This window comes from Sinocyclocheilus rhinocerous, unplaced genomic scaffold, assembly GCF_001515625.1.
Source record: "Sinocyclocheilus rhinocerous isolate Xijiao unplaced genomic scaffold, SAMN03320098_v1.1 scaffold663, whole genome shotgun sequence".
NCBI lineage: Eukaryota > Metazoa > Chordata > Actinopteri > Cypriniformes > Cyprinidae > Sinocyclocheilus > Sinocyclocheilus rhinocerous.
Genome location: NW_015655996.1, coordinates 97,940 through 125,824, shown reverse-complemented (window position 1 = coordinate 125,824; position 27,885 = coordinate 97,940). Strand labels below are relative to the sequence as shown.

The 27,885-nt window shown below is 35.4% G+C and overlaps 2 protein-coding genes across 2 annotated transcripts in view; one reads left to right on the top strand and one right to left on the bottom strand.

Annotated features, from left to right (window-relative positions):
• The window catches only part of LOC107719078 (E3 ubiquitin-protein ligase NEDD4-like), an 81,880-nt gene extending 68,242 nt beyond the window's left edge, over nucleotides 1-13,638 (bottom strand). Inside the window, exon 1 of the mRNA XM_016526397.1 lies at nucleotides 13,305-13,638. Within this exon, the coding sequence (XP_016381883.1) occupies nucleotides 13,305-13,349 (45 nt within the window). The 5' untranslated portion in view covers nucleotides 13,350-13,638. The remainder of the gene's footprint in view (nucleotides 1-13,304) is intronic.
• An 8,947-nt stretch (nucleotides 13,639-22,585) lies between these two features.
• Nucleotides 22,586-27,885, top strand: part of LOC107719077 (prolactin receptor-like) — a 30,947-nt gene continuing 25,647 nt past the window's right edge. Inside the window, exon 1 of the mRNA XM_016526396.1 lies at nucleotides 22,586-22,854. The gene's annotated coding sequence lies outside the window, so the exon portion shown is untranslated. The remainder of the gene's footprint in view (nucleotides 22,855-27,885) is intronic.

Sequence of the window (27,885 nt, the reverse complement as noted above, 5' to 3'; positions counted from 1 at the left end):
TTTTCTAAAAGTCATTTCAGTATGAAAAAAAAATAATAATAATTTATTAAACCATAATATATACACTACTGTTCAACAATCTGGGGACAGTAATTTTTTTTTAGAAATTTAGAAATACTTTTATTCAGCAAAGGTGCATTAAATTGATCAAAAGTGACATTAAAGACATTTATAATGTTACAAATTATATCTATTTCAAATAACTGCTGTTCTTTGGATCATGTCATTTAATTTTTTAAAAGCCATTTCAGCACAAAAGTATTTGTGGCAAAAATTTAAAAATAAAACTATTATTAATGTAAAAAATAATACTATATGCACTTCTGTTCAACAATTTGAGTTCAGTAAGATTTTCTTAAAGAAATTAATACTTTTATTCAGCAAAGATTAAGCATTAAATTGATTGTATCATTAAAGACATTTATAATGTTACAAATTATATCCATTTCAAAGAAGTGCTGTTCTTTGGAACTTTCTATCCAACAAAGAATCCTGGGAAAGAAAGAAAAAACGTATCATGACAGCACAACTGTTTTCAACATTGATAATAATAAATGCTTCTTGCCCAGCAAATCAGCATAACAGAACGATTTCTGTAGGATCATGTGACACTGAAGACTGGAGTAATGATGCTGAAAATTCAGCTTTGTCATCACAGTAATCACATTTTAAAATATATTAAAATAGAAAAGTTATTTAAATTGTAATAATATTTCAGAATATTACTGTTTTAATGTATTTTTGGTAAGAGTCTTGGTAAGAGTCTCCTTTCAAAAAAAAAAGTTACCAACCCCAAACTTTTAAAAGGTAGAGTACAATGAAAAGGCATTTCAGAAGTTTCTCATTTGATAAAAATTATATTTTTACCTTTAGAATAATGTGCACTGATGAATTGTTCACAATAAGACCTGAAACTAAACCAAACAGTTCCAGTCCCTTTGGTCTGCATGCATCACACAAATCTGTTTTTACACTAAATACTTTGAGAATCACACACACCATTTTGAAATTTTCTTAAAAGAACATTCCAGGTCATCAAGGCAAATCAGTGACCAGTTGCAGATGAAGGCAAAGCTCTTCCCTCATATTCCATATACGAACACTCCCTCATCCAGGTCCACAATGTTCAGTATCCATCCTCACCCTAATCACACTGCCAGAACTTGTTGCATTACAGCACAGACTCAGACAAACCTTTACAAAATAAACTGCCAAAGAAAGAACAGCACTAGCTTTAAACTCCAATCACTCCTATCGAATAATCATTACAGTTCAGAGTTCAGACCCTTGTAATGAATTATAACTGAGCGAAAACCTCTTCCTCGCATAATTCAATAATACAAAAAAACCTTACCCTTGAGACTCAACTCAAACTGAAGCGTTCAGATAATACTCGACACGGCGGCAGTCATTCCCGCTCGTAATTACTATTTTTTTCCTTGAATGTCCCACCATTCTCTAATTGAGGTTAAAAGATAAAACACCACAGAAGGGCAAACGAGACCCAGAGTTACAAACCCACCTTCCACTCTAACTTGATCCATTCAATTGCCTACTTTACACACTCCAGACAGACACTTGAGGAGATGAATTGGTCGGGCACAGATGATGGCTGGGTTTGGTCCATTAGCGGAAATGATAACTCATTGGTATTGCTGATGAAGGCCAGGACCACTGAAGAAGGACTAGAAGGGTTGCGAGAAACCACTAAAAAACTAAGCAATAACTAAGGAAAAGGGCTGCTACTCTTTATTCCTGATAAAGAAAAAAAGCAATTATTTTGTAACATTATAAATATCTTTACAGTAGGGGTGTGCCATATCATACCGTCCACGATAATACCGGTATAAATATTTACAAGATAAAAAAAGTGTCATATCGCGATATCAATGATATAGCGACGCAATGATGTATGGCGGATATACGTTCCCTAGCACGCACAACATCACCACCACAAACCCAGTAGGTGTGTTCGACTTGAAGCAGCGCTGCGCAGACTGATCGGTGTATGACATCAAAGTATTGCGAGAGCGGTTCTAGAGCACATTCAAGCGCACACTCTTACCTTCAAAAATAGGCGAGGCGCATATCTTTAGCGAAGTGGCGTGGAGAGCCGCTTCTGGAACGTGCCGCGGCTCCGCTGGTGTAAACACAAGCATTGACTAGAGTGGCCGCGTCAGAACTGTAACGCGCCACAGACGCGTGCAGTGTAATAAGGGGTAAGTCACTCTCACGGTATTTTGACGTCATACACCGATCGGTCTGCTTCAAGTCGAACACACTTACGACAATAGATTTACACTTCAAATTAGGTAGTCTGTCATCGATGACAGTTGCTGGATGGAAAAAATGCTGCTGCCTGCCAGCTGCAATCACCAATAAAACGTTGTTCCATGGTTTTTTTTCTATATCGTCATAAATATCGTTATCGCAAATATTCTTGAAATATTGTGATATAATTTATATAACTTTCAATCAATTTAATGCATCCTTGCTGATTAGTGATTACTAACATTAATTTCCTTAAAAAGAAAAGATAAATAAAATAAAAAATTATATATACACAGTCTCTCACAGACTGACAAAGGAGTATACTTTAAAGGCTTGTGCACTCAACTGTTTGCGAAATGGAGCTTTGCGCTCGTGTATCCTACCTCTCGCATTCGGCACAAATCCAAATATACCATAATATTTCCATATTTGCGATGTAACCTATCTGAATGCTAAACTATTATTTATTACGTAAATTATAGGCTTTGTACTTCAGTCGCGTTCCAGCAGTGACACAGAGGCGGGCGCGTTGATGTTTGGTTCACTGTATTTTCTTTTGATAAAGTACCAACTGCACTGTCAAGTTAGCAATGCTGGAACTGATGTGTTTTGTGTGTGTGTGCGTGCGCCGGCGCGATCACTTCAACTGTTTCCTTATACCAGCAGAATCAACTTTAAACACTTACTGTCTTGTTAATAATGCATCACTGTATAAAGTTCTGCTTTTCTTTGTGTACACTCACAATGAAAATAAAACATTGTGCTTTTGTAAAATAAAGAAAACAAATTTCATTTTGAGTTTCCGTCCATTTGAGTTTCCGTTCTGTGAACAAATTAAGCCGGTCACAAAAATGAACTGAAACTCAGTGTATATGGGCTACGTTACGCGTCACTGTTTTTTCCCTTGTTTATCTGTAAACTAAATCAATTATATTTCAAGAATTTATTCCTTGTATTTATACATGTACTGCAGATTTTATATATATAACAATGTAATAATATTTAGTATTTTCACATCTAGGTGGAAATTTTTTTAATTTGTACTACTGTCTGTTCAAAATAAATGAAAAGAAACCGAGCATAGTAGATTTGTTTTTTTCCCCCCTGTTGTACCGAAATCGTATCGAACCGTGACCACCGAACCGAGGTACGTACCGAACCGTGACATCTGTGTACCGTTACACCCCTAATATATACAGTATCTCACAGAAGTGAGTACACCTCTCACATTTTTGTAAATATTTTATTATATCTTTTCATGTGACAACACTGAAGAAATTACACTTTGCTACAATGTAAAGTAGTGAGTGTACAGCTTGTATAACCAGTGTTGGGGAAAGTTACTTTTAAAAGTAATGCATTACAGTATTGAGTTACTCCCCCAAAAAAGGAACTAATTGCGTTACTTAGTTACTTTTTATGGAAAGTAATGCGTTACATTACTTTTGCGTTACTTTTTTCTTACCTGGCTGAGGCTTGATCTCTTTCAGGCCTTGCAAGTGTTTTGTTCTGCATTCAACAACAGCCTTTATAACCTTCACCTTCTTTTTCTTTAAAAAACACATATATAGAATAATAATATAGAATTATATTCTCAGAACTTTCTGACCCCAGAGCTATGCATGCCATATAAAAGATCTCTTAACATTACAGATTATTGAAAGCTGAAATTAATGTTTGTTACTTTTGCATTTTTTGTGTTAAATAAAGTAAATTCACTGTCCACTGAGATAATAAAGAGTGTAATATAGGCTAGATAATTGCCATTATGAAATAAGTTATATTAGGACAAAAGACAGATCTTAAACATTTAAAATGTTTAATAACTTACTAGAGAACAAACAACATCCCCAATTAAACATAAATCTTTCAGCTTTAAAATTTGAAAAATTGCTTGACATGGCCTAAACAAATGTATAAGTTGATTCCAATAGACCAAAACTCTTGAGTTTTCTACTAAGTGTCCTCAAACGAAAATTTGTTTCATGCAAAAAAAACAAACAAATAAACAAACAAACAAACAAAGTCCAGATCGCTTCTGCAATTCAGTGAAAAAACAAAAACAACAACACACATTTGTGTGTGTGTGTGTGTGTGGTTTAGAGTATTCTTATCTTAATACTATGAGTTCACTATTTCTTCTGGGTTTTATTTTCAAAGTAATGATTGTAGCGCAGCAGGAGAAGTCTCTCAAAATGCTGGTCTGTGAGACGGTTTCTTTTTGGGGTGAGGATGAGACTTCCAATACTAAACAGCCTCTCAACCGGCACACTGGAAGGTGTTGCTGTGTTGGCTTTTAAGAAGATCTTCAAAATCCTGGGGAAATCATGTAAATTTCCCATATCAGCTGATTTAAGGTATTCACATATCTCCATGTCCACAGTACTTGCTTGTTTGTCATGTTGATTCTCCTCTTCAGGAAATGCGAAGAAGTCATTTTCATGGTCTCTGCTTTCAGGAGACTGCAGTGGCTCTTTCTGTGGTATCTCAACGGTGAGAGCACGACACTGTGCTGCCAGAGTCATCTTGATGGTGTCTTTTCTTGTTTCATCCCTCAGCCACCGCAGCTTGAATTTTGGCAGGGTTACCGCAGCAAGCAAAGCTTCATCACTGTCAAGGATGGTGCTAAACCGTGTCTTGATAGCCTGCAAGAGAATTTTAGATAGGTTACAAAGTTTATAAACTAATAGACATGCATTCATACCAGATTAATTAAAATTGTCAGGAAAAAAAGTAGAATTGAACTTAATAACAGATCCATAAACATATTGACTTGAATGCACTGACACTATTGTATGAGAACTGAACTGAGCTGGATGATGACATCACTGTTTTCTCCAGAGCTTCCTTATAGCTATATTGAACTCATTTCATAATTAATAAAATACAGTTACTGAACCAAACTAAATAAACACTGAACTGATTTGAACTGAATAATGACTGTTTACTATTTTCTTCTTAGAGCTGCTTTACAGCAGAATTGAATTCTATTTGCCTCACTGAATTGTTATTTTCCTGTTATCACTGTAAAGCTGCTTTAAAACAATCTGTATTGTATAAAGTGCTAAAGATAGTGACTTGACAAAATAAAACTACAATAATAATAATGATAATACTAATAATACAATAGCCTATTGAACAGACTTACCTGAACTATGAGGTCTGGGAGGTCGGCCATCATATGAGAGAGGCCCTCTTTCAGTGCCAAGATTTTGGCCATCAGGATTTCAAGGGTAGGCTGAAGGGTGCCGTAGAAACAGTCATCTTCACCTTGAAGTATATCCAAAGCCATACAGACAGGTTTCAGAACCTTGCAGTATTCTTTTAGGAACTGACATTCTCTCTCCGTAATGCATCTGATGTCCAGGCGAGTGTAAAGTTGATTGAGGTCTACTAAGGGGATGTCTGTGACTCTGCTAAGCGCATCATGATACGAGTTCCACCTTGTAGTTGCAGGGACAAGCAACTTTCTTTTGCTGAATTCTGCCAGGATCTCTGATGCCACAGTTGATCGACTAACTTTTGACCACAAGGCTGAACACTTTCCTGTTGCACTCCTGTACACTGCTTTGCAATCTGCCTTTGCTGTCAAAAATTTAACTACGTCGTTCGTGCATATAAGGTTAAGGGTGTGGGATGCACATCGGTGATGTGGAGGGAGAATATACCTTTCGCTGGTCTCACTGTCATCCCGTAAGACTTCGTGCAAGTCTGTAAAGATGACCTCGTCTTCATTATTCTCTGCTTCATCATCATCAGCTTGAAACATTCTGAATGCCTTTACAAAGTTCGCGCCATTGTCCGTGACAGTGGCAGTTATCTTACCACAAAGAGCAAATGAGCAGAGAATTTGCTCTATCTCCGCTGCGATGGCATCGTACGTGTGTCTCCCACGAAATCGCCTGCAGGCGATTGCAGCTTTTTGGCGATGCAGACTAGCAGGGTCGATCCAGTGTACAGTAATGCCCAGAAAACTTTTATTCTGAGCAGTCCATAGATTTGCAGTGGTGGAAACATATTCCAGGTCGGCAAAAGTTTTCTTTAGGTCTGTCTCCATTTCCATATATGCATTGTCCAAAAAGTTTGTAAAGGTTTTGCGATCGGGCAGCACGCCCCCCGTCCTTTTGCCTGTCACTGAGATTTTGCTTATGATATTACGAAATGTAGGCGCCTCCACAGTGGATAGTGGCTGCATCTCCTCGACAATAAAAGCAGCAACCAATTTGTTGAGTTCAGTCGAACTAATTGTTTTACCTGGTGAAGGTGAACTGAAATCAAGCTTTTGTTGTTTAGCTTGAGGCGGGGTGCAGGTATCATTCGGCTCTTTCTCGTCCATCTCTGTTGTGCTGTGCTTTGCATGCAATTGTTTTTTTAAATTTGAAGTGGTGTTTTTTGCAGTTGACAAGAGTTTTCACCTACACATAATCTACACTTAACGACAATCCCCTTCTCCCTTTCTTCGACGAGTTCAAAATAATTAGAATACTTCCATCGCAGAAATGTAAAGCTCTGACCTGCCATCTCCGTTTCTGACTATGTCTGTTCCCGCGCACGCATTGAGTGCGTGATTCTACGTGATTACGTTCATTTTAAGTAATTAATTTTTTTTTAAAGCAAATTAATTAAACTGAAAGGACAGCAAATTTACACTGTTATACAAGCTGTACACTCACTACTTTACAATGTAGCAAAGTGTCATTTCTTCAGTGTTGTCACATGAAAAGATATAATAAAATATTTACAAAAAGTGAGGGGTGTACTCACTTCTGTGAGATACTGTATACACACACATATGCGTGTAAATGAGAGAAAATTATGTTTCTCTTGCACTTGATGCTTGGTTAGCAAGCACGAAGCATTAAAATTAGCATTAGCAAGACCACTAATTACTATTTAGTCATTAAGATGATGTTTTTATCCAAAGCAACTTCTGTCCCCCTGGAGTAATGTGACCTTAAAATGTCTTGCTCAAGAACAAGACAGGATTTGAGCCTACAATCGTTTGGTTACCAGCTCAGATGTTTTACCACCAGGTTACGTCAGCCACAACAAACTCCAACGATAAGTTGACTGTAAACATCAGCAAAGAACCCATGCAATCAAAATAAAGTGGTACGTTTACTTCGTCAACAAAACTGTACCAGCTCAATTCGTCAAGTCTATAAATAAAGAATGGCTTTGCTGCAACCCTATTTAACATGTTTGACTGATATTTATAAAGTCTCAGGGCTGCAGCTGATTTTATTTTGCACCGACGTAAGATGGCAGGAAAGTATTGCTCAGGCTGTTGCTGTCAAGCTGGATAATTAGGATTAAGATTCCACGAGCCTCTTAGAGAGCCGAAGTTCTGACTGGCTTCCTGTGCACACCCAGCGATTAGTTCAATGACAGGTTTGGTATTTCCAAGTCATCATCGGGTCACAACTGGGAAACCTTGGTTTGCTGGGGTCATTCTAATGGGAGGACTGCAATACAATATGGACTTAAATGCCACTTAAGACAACAGTACAAAACATTAGCAGTTCCCAAGAGCAAGCCATTAAATGTTGATGGTTCGCAGTCAAATCGCTGCCTTTTTTTTAATCCACTGTAGAGTGTATGCAAATTCGTTAGAACACAGTCTATTTGATAGATTATGTATTGTTGTATTACGTGTAAAGTAGAAAACAGCCTGACTTTGGATATCAATACTGGTGAGATTCAGTTTTCTGAACCAAAACTAATAACTCAATCTAATAGTAAGGAATTTATTAAGTTAACGTTTAATTTTTTTCTTTTAGGTTGCATTTATTTGATCAACAAATACAGTAAAACAGTATCACAATTTAAATAACTGTTTTCTGTTTTAATATATTTTAACATTTTATTTATTCCTGTGATGGCAAATCTGAATTTTCAGCATTATTACTCCCGCCTTCAGTGTATCCTTCAGAAATCATTCTAATATGCTGATTTAATGCTCAAAGACATTTTTAGAATTATCAACACAGTTCTGCTGCTTAATATTTTTGTGGAAACCATGATACTTTTTTTTCTTTCAGAATTATGGTCTATGATGTGATTCATAAGCACATGAATCACATAGATCTATGCTCTCACTGTACAGAGTTATTATTAAAGGGCTTCTCACGTTACACATTGACCGTTTTTAACCTGGCTAAACACCCAGATTTCCAAAGCATTTGTATAGATGCTTCCATCAGCAGTTACATAATCAAGACTGCTGAGCTTAGTGGAAGCATTTCCATATCAATGGTGTTCATAATATTATGGCACCTGGTGTCATCAGAACTAAATCTGCCTTAATGAAAGGTTTACTGTTAGTGCTTCTAAGCATGTCATCATGCTCATTTTGCAAAACACTTTTCAGGAGCCCTAAGGTATGTCACATTTCAATGCAACAAACAGGAAATGAGAAACCTGCATGTGACTGCATTGAAACTTCAGTGAGTGTGAAATTAGAATTCTGCCCAGCAGGCCATTAGCAATGTATTATCACTTAAGATCCATTTTAATAGATAATTCTGATTTCAAAATGTGCTATTACTTTTCTAGGTAACAAGACTTATGATTTTTGTCTGGCAGATGATAAAACAAGCATTACATCTCTTTATGTTTGATCAAAAATACAGTAAAACAGCAATATCGTGAAATATTATAGCAAAACTTTTTTCTCTTTTAATACATTTTAAAATACGTAATTAATTCCTGTGATGATAAACCTGAATTTTCAGCATCATAACTCCAGTCTTCAGTATCCTTCAGAAATCATTCTAATATGCTGATTTGCTACTCAGGAAACATTTCTTAAGTTTGCAAGTTCAAGATTCCCTTTAGACAACATACTTTATCCCAGGTTGCTCTATGGGATCCGTAGGGATGGGCAGAGGGTGAAAACAGCCCAGATTTGACCTGCAGCGCCCCTGACCTTCTGTAAGCATGTGGCTGCTATGTGTGGAATGCTTAATTAGGGCCTATTGTTTAGTTCTACTTGGTAACTCAAGTTACTCTCTGAATTGCACATAGAATTCAACACACTTTCTAATTCCAACGCCAAGACATTCCATGCCCTGAATTCCAAATTCTAAAATTCCATCAAACACCATTAAACAAATGGTGCATTCCGAAATATTAAAGAACAAACGCTTCTCTATTCTCGTGATTCTTTCCAACTTAGAGTTAATAGACACAAACTGAAAAGCTTTTGTATCAAATACTTCAAAAATGTAAAAATCCAAACGCTGACCTTGGCTATAAACGAGAGAGTGCAGCGCACATTTATTCAATACTGACAGTGAAACAGAACAGCATTTCAAAGGAAGAGCACTTCAACATTAGCAAACAAGAGAATATCATTCAATTTAAATAAAAACACCTCATTTCTGATATCTATATGGGTGTTTGTATACTCCTCCTTAGGGATAAAGTACATCTATCAAAAGAGGAAATTGTTTTATATTTGACACAGTAACTGTAGATTTTGTGGCATTTGGCTGTGGTGTGATGGTTCCCGGGTTTTCTAATTCCATCTTGGGACCTCAGCACAGAGTCATGTCACACGGAATGAGAAAACATGATTCGGATGCAACTACAGCTCATGTATTTTTAATGAAGATGATGTGACAGCATGTCGCTGTATCACATTCCACGCTCATGATGCTGAGAGTGAGTGCGTAATCGAGTAAATGTTGCGTGTCCTCCCTCAATGTAAAACAGATGCATTTTAGCACACTCACGGGCCAAATTACAGTCTATGAGCTAATCAGAAGGTAAAGGTAATTTTTTTTAACTGGACACTCCCAGAAGATTATCAAGCAATTTATGCTTTATGCACTGTACCTTAATTTGCTTTTGTGTTCAAATTGTGTTTTGTGTTTAATCATGCTTTTGTGTTCAAAAACATCAATGGAGCCAAAATAGACCAACAATTGAAAATTCCGAGACCAAATGCAACAACATGGTTGATGTGAATGGAAACTAGTGAGCACTCATACACTCATGAGATTTGATTGGTACGTTCAAGATTCAGCAAGGAAACATTGGTCGAAAGTGACAGAAAAGCTTTTAAAATGTTACAAAAGATTCCTATTTAAAATAAATGTTGTTCTTTTGAACTTTCCATTCATCAAAAAAACAAAACAATGCATCACTGCTTCGACAAACATTAAGCAGCACAACTGTTTTCAACATTGATAATAAAAAGACGTTTTTAGAAGTTTAATCTAGAAGTTTCTTGAGCAGCAAATCAGCATATTAGAATGATGTCTGAAGGATCATATGACACTGAACACTAATGATGCCAATGAAGAAGTAATGCTTAAAATTTGGCTTTGTCATCACAGGAATAAATTACATTTCAAAATAAATTCAAATAGTAAACACTTATTTTAAATTGCAATAATATTTCACAATATTAATGTTTTTACTGTATTTTTGATCAAATAAACATCCTTGTTGAAGGTAGAGACTTCCAAAAAAAAACATTTTAAAAATCGTACCAAAACTTTGAACAGTATAGTGCATATATAATATACACTGGTCAGCAATTAATTGTGCATATCTAATCTAAACAGGGTTATCCAATAAATCTGTAAGATAACTCAACAGAAATAAAACAAATGGGGTCTAAAATTCCACAAGAGTTCTGTCAATAAGAGGTCTATTGGAATTGACAGACTGTTCCTATGGGAGAGCTTGTCATTCCTGTGTACAGACAGTGTCTTAGGAACTGAGATCTATAGGAGCAGAAAGGCACGATCAAGCCCAGCAAAGAGACAGGAACTCAGGGAGCAAGTGATGGGATCCCACAGGACTGAGAAAATGTTGTGTGGTAAACAGACCCGCTGACAGGGCTGAGTCCCAGGCAACTTGATGGATGCCTGTCACATACTAATAAAACGACGCATGTCATCTGTGTGTGGTGCATGTCTGTGTGTTTCATGCGATGATTTGGGATAACACGTCAACATGATGGTCCTTTGGAGGGAATTTGATTGAATTCATTACGACTGACGAAAATTGGTTCATGTAAACACCAATTTTGCAGCAATTTTACAGTGACAAAGAGACTCAATATATTATCCATTCTCAATAAGAGTTGGTGATTATAAGTGACAAGCAACAGAGACCCTTAGAGATACAACAGAGTTAAGCAGACCACAACGCTATGCTTAAGAAAAGTGACAATGTGCCGACGCCAAGGAACGTTACTACTTGAAAACAGCACAGCAAATCGCCAGCCTCCAACCATTTACAGATTTCGCTGTTATTAGTCAAGCAGGCATGATTATTTCCCAATTTGATAATGTCAAAATGGCAAACATCAGCCAATTTATCAATATGTGACAAGAAAATGATACTTCAAATCATGATATAACAAAAGTAGTGTCTTCGGCAATGTACATCTGAGTGAAATGTATTACCAGAAATAAAAGAGGAGGGTGAGTAATTGGTTCAACCCATAAGTTGTTGATTAGAAGGAGGCAGATCTGAATGCAAGCTTGTCAATTGGATAAATTGGCTTTTGAAAGAAATGAGTTTAAGTTGACTCTTAAGTTGTCTGTTCACTAGGAAAAAAAGTCTATTTCATCAGTCTATTTTTTTTGACATTTTACAATTACAAGGTCAAAACAAAAACAAAAACATGCATGGATGAATCATTCATAATAAGATCAATAACACACGCATTTAGAGAATGGATAGGGTGAAATTTCATTTCCTTCTCACTTTAATCAAATCAAGTTTACACGCATCAGGAGAACTTCCTCAGATAGTGAATCAAGGGATGTTCAGTCTTTCTCCTGCTGTTTAACATCCAAACACAAACATACTTTGATCATCTGCCATTTAGCCTGCTGATGAACATCTTTTTGGTTTGGACTAAAAGTTCTTCAGTACTTTTCCACCTAAGAACCTGGTATGCTATACGTGCTAGGTCACATATCTTTGTAGAAATTGCTGACTGGCGAATTTAATATGATACAGACATAAATATGTACCTGCCAACTTGTACGGACAGTAATACATGACTAATATATCTCCTTTAGACTCAAATATCAAAGCCTAGCCTACATAAAAAAAATTTAAAAACTTCACTGATATTTACACCTATAAACATGTGGCCTTGAACTATATCACCATCAGCATTAAAAACTAAAAGACAGATATAGTAGGCCAGAAACAGAAGCGGTAATGACTAAAAAAAAGACATTAACATGGATCCAAATGAATCATAGGCGAACACCTGCTTCCTAAGGCGGTCTTCAAGCTCTCAAGACAGTTGACCTGAATTTTCAGGGGTTACACCGGGGCCCTGTTATTATGACAAACAACGCGGTGTGGTGGTTGCTACAAAATCTGTTGTGACATCATTAGAAACACCGTAACACTGGTTTCATCGAGCAACTACAGATAAATCTTGCTTATGATGCATTCATCTTTGGCCCACATGGTTGCTTCAAGGCAATATCATGAAAACTATAAATGTGTTGATACAAATAATTCTAAATTACTAACACAGACTCAAAATCATCCATCATTCAGCAAATTATACTGTCAATGTCAATAACAACAACATCCAAAAGCATCTCAATTATGGTAGAGCATTAAACAGACCCAGAAATCTTGACATGTCCCCCTGATATTTGACAGATGAGCTGTCAATCATAAAAAGCAGCACATTATGCCTTAGATGACTTAAAACTAGATTAGTATATGATTTAAATTGGGAGATATTAAGATTTGATGACTTCTTTACATTTCCTAACACTAGCTATCCTATTGAATCGTATGGAAACGTGGGAAGCAAAAGCTGATGGCCAGTATTGGCATTTAAATACTGACTAACCTTCATATTTATATTTGTAACAATAAAATAGTTCTAATAGGCTTAATGAAATTGATCCTGTTTATTTGTCACAATGGAAATTTATAAAAACTGAAATCAGGTTCTGAAAAACAATAAACACAGTATTAATATGGTGGGAGGCATGCACTGTTTAAAGATGGTATGGTTTAGTAAAAACAGTACTTACTTCATCCTCTGAGAGTCCATAAATGGGTTCAAAATTCGTAGCCATAAAGCCAAAGGGCAATTTAATATACACATACACAAACACACACACTCGTGTGTGCTGGAACAATAGCAAAGAGTGTCCTCCTCCAACCTCCTGTGAACGTAAGTTGATCCAAAGCTACGAAGTCTGAGTCCAAAAACGAGTATCCTTTTAAACCATACCGTGACAGAAAATGTACGTCCACCGGTTTAATCTCATTTAGCGGCTAAAATTCGGTGAATACACGCTTAATTTCCCAAACAATATGATTTACCCTCATCAAGTGCAAACGCGAATCATTCACTTCCTCCCAGGATCCGAAACACTCCCCGCTGAAATGAGTGACAACTTATCGCGCCAATCACAGGGTTTTCCGAAACTCCAGGAGGACAGACTATCCAATCCGTGTTGACTGAGGGCGGGGCGATGTTGTTGCACTTTTGTGGAGTAATCAGGGATGGGTAGTTTCCTAGATTCCAGTATTGGATAGGGTGACCATACGTGCCATTTTCCCAGGACGAGTCCTGGCCAGGATTTCTATATTGCCTAAAATATCTAGGTTTTGGCTTTGTTTGCGTGTGCAGACCGATCGGTGTATGACATCAAAATACCATACAGACGGTTCCTTATGCTTTCAAAATGCTCTCGAGGTATTTTGATGTCATACACCGATCGGTCTGCACACACAAACAAAGCCAAAACCTAGATATTTTAGGCAATATAGAAATCCTGGCCAGGACGTGTCCTGGGAAAATGGCACGTATGGTCACCCTAATATTGGATCCATAAGAACTTGACGTATTATTATATTTGATGCATGTCTGTGGGTCTGTATGTATATTTTGTGTTAGTTAATACTTAGTTTATTTAAAAAGCCAGTAATAAGCTGTTTGAATCTTGCAGCTGGTAACAGGACTCTTTTAGCAGTGCTCTAGCACCCTCTATCTATAGTATAGAAGAACGATACTGCCAACATGTGCCAATTTATGATTTACACCCAACACTGGACAAAGTCCAACTGTTATGTATGCATCATGATTCATCGTACATGTGAAATAACCTAGAGGAACGGAACTAAAAGATGTTTTCTGCTGGTTTCTACTGGTGTTTTTTTGCTCTTGGCTTTTCTACACTGAAGGGATGTTTTAACAGACTGAAAATGAACTTGAGGATCAAACAGGGATATTTTAGAGGTAAAAATCCAGGGTTGCGAAATTGTAAAGGAGTTTGAAAATAAAAAGTTGAAAAGATCTTAGTCATTAAATATTCTCCTGGATTTATAAATACAGGACTCTTTTTCACATGGTCTAACAATGTGCCAAAAAGCAAAATAAAATGATAATTAAATTAAAATTCATTCAAAAATGAATTATAATGAATAATAAATAAAATGATTAATATAAATAATTTGATGAATTTAATTTTAAAAATGCCATAAAATAATAATTGTTAGTGTTAAAAATTTGTATTTTGAAAATACACAAAAGTTGGACTGGTGCTTCCAAGGTCAGAGTTCACTGGAAGAGGCTGTTCAAAAGTACAAATGCTTCCTTCCACTTTGAAAAGTACCTTGATTAATTTACATGTTAATGGTGTAACACTGTATAATGATTTTAACTGAAGAAGCTATATTTAATGGTGTATTGCAGTGTGTGTGTGTGTGTGTGTGATCAGTGATGTTTGTTTTGAGATGCTATTGCCTTCTTGCATTATTATGCTGTTTCATTATGATTATATATTCAGTGGCATAAAATGGTCTTTAAAATGACAATAATATCGCTTAACGCAATTATTTCTGGGGCAATATATCGCACAACAAAAAGTTGTTATCGTGACAGGTCTACTTGCTGGAGGGTTTTCGGATGTGGTCGATGGAAATCTCACCGGTGCCAGGTGCGCAGATGTGAAAAGTTCTAGAAAGAAGGGCACAGATGAACAAAAACACATTGGGAGATTGAGATGAGATTCATTAGAAGCTGCATTTAATCTTCCTGTTTTTTGCACACCACTGGTTTTTAAGCCCTTCATCACACACAACCAAACATGACCCCGTTAATGACTTCAATCACTCCTAAAGCAGAAGGGGTCAGAGTTCATCGGCAGGACCATGATGTTAATGGATGTAGACAGATTCAGCATAGTGGTTTGATATTTGGTTAGCCCAAATATCTACACAGCAAAATCCCCAGAGTTAAATCAACTCTGCTCAGAGTACATATTGTCCCAATCTACAGAGTGTTAAAGTAACACTGAAGCCGAGTTAAAGTTAATGGGATAATTAAGCAATTAATTAATTGATGAGTGAGCATTATTAAAGAAAACCCGCTGTTAACAATGTTGAAGATGAACAACTACTGCTCAGGCTTTTAGACATGAAAACGTATCACATAATCCTCAACAGTGGTAACTCTGCTTCAGTGTCACTTTAACACTCTGTGATTGGGACAATATGTACTCTGAGCAGAGTTGATTTAACTCTGGGGATTTTGCTGTGTAGGTAATTGTAAAATCCTGGATTTATAGCAGCATTAAAGAGAAGATAAATGCTGTCCTTTACAGTAGAGGATGGACTTGTATGTATTAGTCATTTATTCTTTTCTTTGATGCCACAGACAGTGGTTGATCATCTATTCTCAAAAGCATTTGTGAAATATGTAAATTATTCAAATGTTTTACAGGTATTCAACGAACCAGAATTGACATCAGGTTACTACAAAAACTGTAACTGGGAAGCAAGACTAATCTTTTGGGAGAGTGTTGGGATGGGTAAGACGTACTGTTGTACAGATTTGGCAATAAAACATGACTGACAGCGGAGGAGAGCACGTGACAGTGCACTTGTTCAGTTTTGGACAGCTGGCGTGAGCCTGACATGCAGTCGACCCTTTCTGGCCATGATGATGGCTCAATCTCACAGATTAGAATAAATAGAGGGAGAGAGAACTGAGCCTGTGTGCACATTAATCCAGAAGTCAAATGCATGGAAAGAATGCAGAACATAACAAAACATAACCGATCAATAATTTGGGGTCAGAAATATTTTTTTGTCTGTTTTTAAAAGAGGTCTTTTATGCCCATTTATTTGATCAAAACTAAAGTATATTATTACAATTTAAAGAATTATTTTCTATTTTTTTTTATATGTTTTAATGTTTTATTTATTCCTGTGGTGGCAAAGCTGAATTTTCAGCATCATTACTCCAGTCTTCAGTGTCACATGATCCTTCAGAAATCATTCTAATATGCTGATTTGCTGCTCAAGAAACTTCTTATTATCAATGTTGTGTCGCTTAATATTTTTGTGGAAACTGCGATACTTTTTTTTCAAGATTCTTTAATGAATAGAAAGGTTAAAAAAAAAACAGTATTTGCTTAAAATATAAATTGTTCGTAACATTATAAATGTCAGTTTTCAACCATTTAATGTGCCCATTCTGAATAAAAGTATTAATTTTGAATAGTAGTGAATGCATATGAATGCACAGTAAAATAAAATAAAAATGTATTCATTTAAAAATAAATGAATAAAATACATTTATTTAATTAAATTAACAAACATTTAAAATAACAGTGATACCACAACATTTAACAACAAAATAAAATTTAAAAAATACATAAATAAAATTGCAATTGCAAGTCACAAATTCAAAAAATGCATGTGTAATTATGAGAATAAACACTTTATATGTACAAAAGAGTGTATAACGACTAGTAAACAACAGAGTGGCCAGAAACAGATAAAATGTTAATTCATTCATCTCAGTTTTACATCTTGTGGCTCTTGTTTTGACAATATTTGGCTACCACTGAGCAGTGTGTGTTTTTGCATCTGCCGGTGTGTGCATGTGTGTATACATGTGTCTGTGTGTATTATAGCATGTAATCAGAAGCCAACTGTCTCCTTATTCTCTAGCAGGCCTGTAAAACCCAAACTCATCAGCGTGGTGGTCCTTGCCTAAAATAATCCATGTAAGTGTTCATAGTGCTCACCAGTCTTATTAATAAACTACTGACCTTTACACCATCAAAAGCCACCTTCACTTATGACTTCACTTAATGAGTTCATTTGATGACTTATGAATATGTTTTCGAGCCCCTTCCATCTACCTTTAAACTGGCACGGCTAGTCTCTCAGCTGACCAAAGAAACATTATTTGGCAGAGGTCATTGTGCCTCTATTAGGTTCAGATGCTCACAGGCAAACGTGTTTGATCTTTGAGTCATGATTTCCTTCTGTCTGCTGGGCACATGGCTTGAGTCATGTCATGCCACTTGATCATGGGCCGTGGAAAAGTTGAAAAAGTCAAATTTTAGTTTTATAACAGGTGCTTTGGCTCAGTGCTTTGATCCTATTCCATTTAAAAAATAACCATTTTAGTTCATCAATAACTTGAAGTTGGTCTTAAAGGAATAGTTCATCTAAAAATGTATGTAATCTTTCACCTTCATGTTGTTCCAAACATTTATTTGTTTTATGGTGTTCTTTTTGAAGTTTGAAAGCTCCAGTGCCCATTCATTGTAACTGCATAGAAACAAACCACCTGTATGTTTTTTTTTCATGCACTTAACTGACTCTGTCTCTGTTTCTCTCAGTGTCTCACTCTAGCTTTTTTAAATTGTAATTTTTTATAGTTTTATAGCACTGTGACCTCGGCAAAGCATTGATAACATGATTTTAACCTCGCCACGGTTTTACACAGTGCTGGTAGGATTTACACTGAAAATGTATATATACTCTATACATTTATATACTCTATATTATTTAAGTGCTTGAATATTTTTTTATTTGATTTGATTACACATGTGTGTGTATATTCCAAATATATATAAAATGTATAAATTAGATTTATAAATGAAGAATAACATAAAATATCAAAGCTTTCTGACACAATTTAAGTGATTCACCTAAAAACTGAGCAAAAAAACTTCCATCACAAAAGCTGATTAACGTTAAAGACATAATTAGTTTATACGTCATGATCCCACAACGTTCATTCCAGTTGAATATAATTGGAGGATATAATGAGTTTGTGTAATATTTTTAATGACTCATGTCCAGAAGAGCTAATTTTGCTGCCTGGTAATTAAATCTACCTGTTTTCTCATCCACTCATTTACCACTACAAATGCACTGAACAGTGGAACTTTGTGAATTATGTTATTATCTTGACCTAACAAAAGCAATTTCATAATTAATTATAATTTAAAAATGCCATTATTAAATAAATGACACATTGGCTAATGTCTTCAGTGATTTGGGGAAATTTAATTTTAGGAATTACTTACAATACACTTAATACAAAAGGATTTCTAAAATGTAATAAATCAATGTGGATAAGATCATATTTAACTCCTATTTCATCTTTTTTCCTCTAGTTGTGAATGTAAGCAGTCACATGTTTTCACAGTCCAATAAACTCAATGTCTTTAGGTTCGATGAGGTCAAGGAGTCTGGTAAGTCTTGATAATTTGTAAAACAACACAGAGGTGGTAGGATTTGCATTGAAAATGTATATATACTCTATATTATTTAAGTGGTTGAATCTTTTTATTTTAAATATTTTATTTCATTTCATTTCATTTAAGGAGCCATTTGATGCCAGGGTTTCTTTATCTGAGAAATAAAATTTGATATAAAAAAGTGGAGGATGTATTTGGTTACTTTTTCTTATCAAACACCTCTAGCCACGCCTGCTTTAATCCTTTGTTATATATGTTTATTGTATTGTTATGTGATGCAGTTAATTCATTACATAAGTCATTCAGTTAAATGTTTAAACCCAGTTAAACATTGATAATAGTGTGAAAACAAGGATTTTTATTTGCCAAACTGCCCAAATTTGGAAGGAGAAAGATATAAAACACATTTATAATGACATATATAATGTACTTTGTGTGATGCATAATGGAAAATCAGGGTGCTTATAGTCATACAGAATATGGCAAGAATTTACACCTCATAAGCATTAATGAAAAGCTGACCTACAGTTGCCCCCCAAAAAAGCATTAAAAAAAATTATGAATGTCATTGCATTAAATAACAAAATATCTAAACAAGTGACAGACAAGCACACTTTTTCTGGGGAAAAAAAGAAAAAAATCAAGTTTGTTAGGTTTGATTTACAAATACTTTACAAAACTGAGACAAAGAAGAAATTGGACAATTTGTAGAACATATAGTTAATTTGATGCAATATGTGATTACTCTGCTAAGGACAAATATGTCATATCTAAAAATCACAGGAACACCTGCTGGTTCAAAATAATTGCAAAAATGACAGGAAAAGTGAAGATAGTTCTAAGAAAAGGTATAGCACATATTTGTTTGCAGATGCAGTTTGGTTTGTTGTCAACTGATACAATTATTTTATTTCCATTTTAAGTGTATCTTGATTGTTCAGAAACATTTGGGGCTGATGTTTTTGAAATGCATTTTTACCAACTTTTTTGTGGAACTTACTTGTGGAGCTCTTATTACTGTGGGCATAGGCGGAGGGTGAATCAACTCCAGGGTAAGGCTAAAAGCAGCCAAATCTATTAACTACAAACATCATAAACCTGTCTTTTTAGGCAAGAACCAGACATGGGTGTCATGTAGGCTAATAAAGTATGTTTAATGGAACTGAATTTGCATTTAATGTGATTACAATTTAATTAAAACATTAGAAATTGATCAGTATAAAAACGTTTCCTTCCCACGGTTATTTAAACGGCGAATAAATTATGTACAGAAATGACATTATCACTAACTTTGATCTATCGCACTCTCAAAAAAACAAAAGTATCGTTATAATCACTGAAACTGCCTACACTGCGAAATGAATCCTTACTTAGTTTCAGCGATGACTCATCTGAACGTCTCTGATTGGCCGTTGCATTCCTAAACTCAACAGAATCGTGTGTGATTGGTTATAATGCGCAACACTGTAAAAACGCCTAAAATGAAATACGGTGCAACATGAGCAAATCTTAATTTAATGCTGCAGTCGACACTTTCTATTCATTTACACTTTGTTAGCAACAGACGTAATAGATTTAATTTGTTTGTGCAGGGGCATTTTTGTCCAATTTAGTGACATTTTTGCCCAGAAGGCCCTGTGGCCATCCTTACACATGCTCCGCCTATGACTGTGGGAAATTTTTAGAAAGTCCAGTTGTCATGGTGAAACATTGTGAAACCTTACTGAAATACATTCCCCCCCTCGAGTGCACATGAATTATTGTCATATTTAAGACTTATTTGTACTGTACACCACCTCTAACCTCATTTGATTTAATTGCTTTCTTTATGGCATAATGGTATGCACTAACCTCAGTCTGGACTTAAATGCCATTGAAATCTTAGGCCGTTGCTGACAGAAACGAAACGTGTAAAATGTAGAATGTTGTGATGACAGTGAGTTCTCAAGCATAACGTCTAAAATGGGTTTTGGACAAAGTTTGTATATGATTTATTCAGTAATTCATGTGATTTGTCAAGTTATTTATACTCAAAAAGGCCAGTTTGACTTCTCTTGTGCTTTTTCACTTTTAGACATTCTATTTTAAGTAAGTCTTTTCCCTCTCAGCACCCATTTGTCTGGTTTTACCTTGTTTATTTTCTTGAATGTTTTATCCTTAAATACTTTAAACACTTCTCTCCTTATAGAAATTAGGCAGCAGACATTGGTGTTGCCTTTAGCTGTCTTTTCTATAGTCACATGAATCCTGGAGCAACAGGGATCCGGAAACTGTTAATGAAAATGCCTGGAAATATTACTCTATAATGGCTTTAAATTTGGTAGCAGTGCTTGTGTGCTTAATTTGCCCTCTTCTATATTAAGTATAAGTTGGTATAATCAGAACAGTGTAGATCCTTGGTGCAAAAATTAGAAACTAGGCAATTAAAAATATTTTAGTCATCATTACTTTTATAGTTTGGCCCAGATCAGAAGATTTATAGCAAACACCCTTTGATACTAAATGTTTTATTGGTCATGATACCATTCCACGTCCTGATGCTGTGTTTTTCCATGGCTACTAGGAACACTGCAATGTCGCTAAATAGAGGAAATTCCACAGTATCCTAGTAATCATTCATTTTATTACTATTTCAATAAGACGCACTATGCAGCAAACAAAGTACTCAAGAGCATGATGTGTAGCCTTTATCTCAACAGGTTTTACAGTGTTTGATCAAGAGCAGAACCTGTACAGTCATGTGTTTGGATAGCAAGTACAAGCAGTTTAGAGTCATACAGGATGATCATAAATAACTGCCAGCTGTATATTCATTTAAACAGGTAGTCTGTATTCTATCTATCTATCTATCTATCTATCATCTTGAAGTCACATGAGTCACTAAATTATAAATGATGCAATATTAACAATAAATATCAGGGGAACACTGCATGATTCAGACTTTGTCACAGTGAAATTATATGCTTTTGTGTGTATATTCTTTTTACACTTTTTGTCTCAAAACCGCAGAGAAAAGCTGGAATGTACCAAACACTTCAGTTGCACGGCAATGCAAATTCTCTCTTTAATGTCCCGCTTATAATATTTTGATCATTTTGAGCACAAATTTGACTTTGAAATCACAGACTTTGATTTCTGCGCAGTTACTTCACAAATTTGAAACAAGGTGAGGGATTATAATTGTTAAAAATTAAATAAAAAATAAGAATAAATAAAAATGTATTTTATAGTGGTTAAAATTTGAGTAAATAATATATAAAAATTTTTAATAAATAATAAATTTAAATGTAATAAAAATGTGAATAATACATTAAATTATATAAATTAAATAAATTAAACAAATATATGAATACACATACATACATACATATATAATTTAAAATTAAATTATTATTATTTTTTTTTATGACCAATTCATACATTTTTACTTATTATTTGAGGCTTTTAATCTTTCAAATTTAGTCTTTCAATCTTTAATCCAAGATTATTCATTCATGTATTATGGAAACTACAGCAGAATCACAGCAGCAGCAGCAGCGCTGACCGAACGCTGAGTACCGGTGTAGTGCTGAAATTTGCCCCCTGCCAGATTATGCACCCCCTAGTATTGGTAGGTTTAGGAGTAGGTGTGGGGGAGGGGTTAGGATTAGGCAACCAGGTAGCGAATTCAACGAGGGGTGTGGGGGAGTGGTTAGGATTAGGCAACCAGGTAGCGAATTCAACGAGGGGGTGCAAAATCTGGCAGGGGTGCAGAATTCGGCACAACACCGGGTGGATGAGATTAAATTGAGCGCAGAGTGGGAGGAGTTGACATGGGAGGAGCTGAGCAGTCAAAGCCACGCCCACCGACAGACAGACCGGTTGGACAGGAGATGCCCATCGCCCGAAGGCATTTGACTTATCTGAGAGTTGTAGGAACGCACATCTGCTCAAGACACCAACTAAACTTTGCGAGTGATCGGTTACATAAGCAAGAAAAGCAGAAATCAGCCAGTTCAATGTAGCAAGCCTGCCAGCACGATCACTAAAGAGAGATTGTAGGAGCTCATGATCGCCCTATGAACAGCAGGTAAGCGCAGAACTGCTACTATTCTGCTCTGAGATATCGAAAACATTGAATGCTCTTGACTGAGTCTGAATAAGAAAAAAAAGATAGCATTCCTACATAAGTAGCTACTTAACAGGGTTTATTACAGGACAGTACATTTATATGATCAAAATGTTCTGTTGAATGATTTGACTGAACTACATATTCTGCGTGTAATTAATTAAATTTCACATTTAAATCTGCTTAATTTAAATATTTCATATTTAAGCCACTTTACTATGGTTGTTATAGTTATAGTTATTAGTTACCAGTAAGAACATGCAGAGTGCTTCATATGGTAACACCTAACTTAACTGCATTTATTCAAGTAAATAGATAGGTATATAGATAGATAGATAGATAGATAAGGGTAGAAATATCTCCTGAAGAAAACTTCACTTTTTGTATAGTTTTATAAGTAGATAAGAAAATCTATATTTATAAAATATTTAAATAAAAATATATATTTTATGTTATGTTTTATTTATAAGTTTGACAAGGGTGTTTCTGAAGTGGCGCAAAATAATGTTTTTTTGTCCAAAAAAAAAACTGTTCAACTGTTAAATCAGTGTGTAAAATGTTTGCCACCCTTTATTACAGTGTATTATTTGTTATATTAAAAAATATGGAAAGAATCACTAATCTATGAATCAATATGAGTGAATATGAATGAACTGCAGCTGTAAACAATTACATATTAAGTAGCCTGTATGTTACCACTGTGCACTGCTATTATAATTAATTATTATACACTTAACAGGCACTGTGATGTAAAGTGTGATTTTAACCTTTTTGATTTTGACTTGACCATCAAGTAGCCTCACACTGGCCCAGAATCAGAGCAGCGCTTTACAGTCTAATTATATTAGCGGGTGGAAAGTGCTGATATAGGCGTTCATTATGTAATGAGCTTTGCATTGGTCTAATCCAGGGAATAAGAGGACAGAATGGCTGTGAAGGCTTCAGTGTTTCAGTTTGTCAGTGCTCATTGACAGTTTAATAATGGGTGACTTGTTGTGTTTCAAAGTGTTGGTTTGTGGTGTCATATTTGATTCTTTTGTCAGCTGACATTGTAATGCAATTCAAACAGAGGCAGAGATCTCATTTGAATATTGATTAGAATATTGATAGTCTGGAATATTGACAGTTTTCCTAAAGCTGATTAATTGAATCAAATGAATTAAATATTTTTTTGTTGTATTGTTTGCCTTTAGTTTAGACTGAGTTTGTACAAATAGACTTCTTGTGATACTTTTGCTCTATACTGTAATGCTGAATTGAAACTGAACAAATTCTGGTTTCACTTATGGTGATACGATCTTAATTGTTCATACTGATATGAACAATAAACTGAGGTCAAACAAAGTGTACAGTACGAACAGGAATCAAATTATATTTGTCTTATGTATTTAATATTAATTTGATATTCAGATGCATAAAACCAATCAAACCCAGTGCATGGCGTTGGGTACTGAACACACCGGAAGAGCTGACAATAGCTTCTTAATCTGTTAAAAGTGAGACCTGCCACTTCCTAAGCGGTCATTCAACTTACTGTATCAATGAGAGTCTTTAACACACTTGCATTTAGCTCTGGTTGTTTATTGAGCTGTGTAATAAAACTCCTGCTATCATGATATTCTGTCTTTTGTTGGTTAGTGCCATCTTGAGGGCCTAAACGTGTGGATTGTATAGATAAGTGGCCAACAGATATGGGGTGCTGTGTGTACATTAATGAGGAAAAAAAATTAACTTAAATGATTTTAGCAAATGGCTGCAATATAACAAAGAGTGAAAAATTTAAGGGGGTCTGAATACGTTCCGTACCCACTGTATATATATATATATAAACAGTTTTGTAACTTTTCATATATATTGCTCTTAAAGTTTTAAAGAGAGGTTTTTGAGTATGTCGGAATATAAAAGTTAGCTTCTATTTAGCGCGGACCTATTTCCTGTTCACTTGATGAACTCATTCACTTCTGCATAATTTGATGCTTTTATTGATCGGTATCATCAAGCCTATGTGAGGCACAGATCCTATGTCAGAGTGATGATGTTGATGAGTCTTTGCAGACTGTTGAACATTAAAGCATGTCAACATATTCTGTTACACCAAATACACAAAATAATGATCTTTAAAAAAGCATCATATGACCCCTTTAATTTTAGAGATCAGCGCTTCGGTGGTTAGGAAGATTTTCATTGAATAATTCAATTTCATTTTGTTCCTCCTAAAAATCCATTATATAGCCTATCAGTAGACTTGATATACAGTGCATTTGGACTACTTTTATTTATGGACTGTTATAGAATTGTTGTCCTTTTTAGAGCTTGACAGATGAGATTAATGAAATATACAGTTATAAGTTGTAAAATATATAGACATTCGGAAACATTGTTACGGTAGTTTTTTACTTTGAGTTTCTGGCAACAACAGCTCCAAAGTTATTACTATGAAGTTTTTTTTTTACCATGACAAATTCAGACAGGTGTTCATTTTTCCTCAATTACTGTAGTTTGTGCTATTAAATGTAGGAATGTTCTTTGCTATGAAATAATGACTGAACATGACAACAGTGCTTTTGAATTAGAGTTTACATGATTGATTAATGGACATACTGGAACATCAGCCTGGCATTCAGGTAATTCACTGCAATTTGTTGAGCTGATGTCAATTCGGCGCTCACTTTGTGACAAGCTGTCAAAGCCACCCTGAAATTAAATATACCATTTAACATGAGCAGATTAATGCAAACTGCATCATATGGCCCCTTTAAATGTACTGTAGATATGTAGGTGAAGCAACCAGGGATGAATACGTTTTGGTCTTGCAGAAACGTGAATTCACAAACACAAGTGCTGATATATTTTTAGATTACAGGGGAAGATGTCAGAGAGCTTGTCCAACTGGTTTTACCGTTAACTTAAAGCGTTCTGTTATTCCAACAACAATGTCCATTTTTATCTATAAACAATGAAGAGTATTTTGGGGTCTGCTCAGTACACGTGCTGCTGCTTCTCTTTGCTTTTTATATTTCTTAGGCAGCTTGTAAATATAAAGCATGATTTTACATCAAATTCAGATGCATTCCTAACAGACTGATTCATAATGCCACCCACATACATTAAAATATCTTTGGGCCAAAAGCCTCTTCAGTACTTTGTCACAAATCAAATATTGAGCTACATTAACAATTTGGAAACATTGATAGTTCACCCAAGCAGGGATAGCAGGTACAGTTCACCCAAAAATCACAATTCTGTCATCATTTACAGTACATACCCTCAAGCAGTTCCAAATCGGTACGACTTTTTTTCTTTTTGAAACACAAAAAGATATTTTCAGAAATGTCATGCTGTTTTGTATTTGTTGGTATTTTGGACACCATGAACAGTTCTTCAAAATGTCATATTTTGTGATCTGCAGAAGAAAGAAAGTTTTGGAATGGCATGAGGGTTAGTAAATGATGACTGACTGACTGAATGTATTTATTTATTTATTCATTCACTCATTCATTCATTCATTCATTCATATTTTTGGGTGAACTATCTATGGAAGCCCAAACTCAGAATTGAGTAAATGATGACTGACTGACTGAATGTATTTATTTATTTATTCATTCACTCATTCATTCATTCATTCATTCATTCATATTTTTGGGTGAACTATCTATGGAAGCCCATTTCCACTTTTTTTTTTCCAAACTCAGAATTGTGAAGGAAAAAAGTCAGAATTGTGAGATAAAAACTCAGTTACACGATATAAACTCTCAGTTGCGAGACAAAAAGTCAGAATTATGAGATCGGAATTATGAAATTATGAATTATTCTGTGGCAGAAAAAAAACAAATTGCGAGATGTAAAACAAAAAAAAAAACAAATTGAGAGATGTAAAACAAAAAAGTCAGAATTGTGAGAAAAGTCAGAATTCTGAGTTTATATTCTGAGGAAAAAGTGAGATAGAAACTCAGAACTGTGAAAAAAGTTAATTGTGAGATAAAAAGTCACAATTATCCTTTTAATTTTTTAGGCCATGTTGGAAACAAGCTTCCATAGCTATCCCTTTAAGAACAAGGAAGTTCAATAAAGACAAGCCTGTTATTTTATTGCTACAGTTTTGTAAACCAAGTAGTAAATCAAGTGTGTCATTAGTAATTCATCATGAGTTTACACCTTAAATGGGATCTGATTATACCTGAATGACGACAGACTACTTTAGATATTTGTGTTAATTAGTCTTACGCAGTTATCGCTGCCCACCTGAATGACTAGATATGCCCCCAGAGACACAGGTCCACCTGTCAACAATGTAATGATCCTAATCCCTAACGTTAGTCTGGATTTACCTCATGGCCGATCACTTTTCAGGTCTATGTCACCCACACTAGTGCAACACTGCACCTCTGAGGAGGAGGTGGTTTGGATCTGGCTTGCTCTGGATGGTTGTGCATTGTGCAACTGGCACAGAGTTTTGCTGCGGGGGCTGGAAAACAGTATTTGAAAGAACAACACACTGTAGACTCACAAATGCCTGACAATGGCAAACTGTCAGGAAAAAAAAAAAAGTGTTAATCGACCGTGAAAGTTTCGATTTGAGAGCATCTTTGAAAGTTGCTTCCTGCTGTGGTTTTCCACTGAATTCTGGATAATATCTAAACAGATGGCCCCTTTTCTAGGAAATCTTTAATTACGTTTCTTGGACAGATGTTTGGCATGTGACAACATGCCCTATGTACACTGAAAAAAATTGGTGTGGAAACAGTTTTCACTGAGAAATTGCTAGTAAATTTCACAAATAATTACAAGAACCAAACCTGTGGGGGGAAAAAAGGTAATTGCGACTTATCTTACAATTCAGGAAAAAAAAAAAGAGTCAGATTTGTGAGATATTATGGAGCCCCACACATGGCACGCAGGAAAAAAATAGGCTAAATCGTGTGCACGATTTACTATTTCGTTCCCTCGATTTATAAATTGTGCGCACGATTTACTAATTCGTTCCCTCGATTT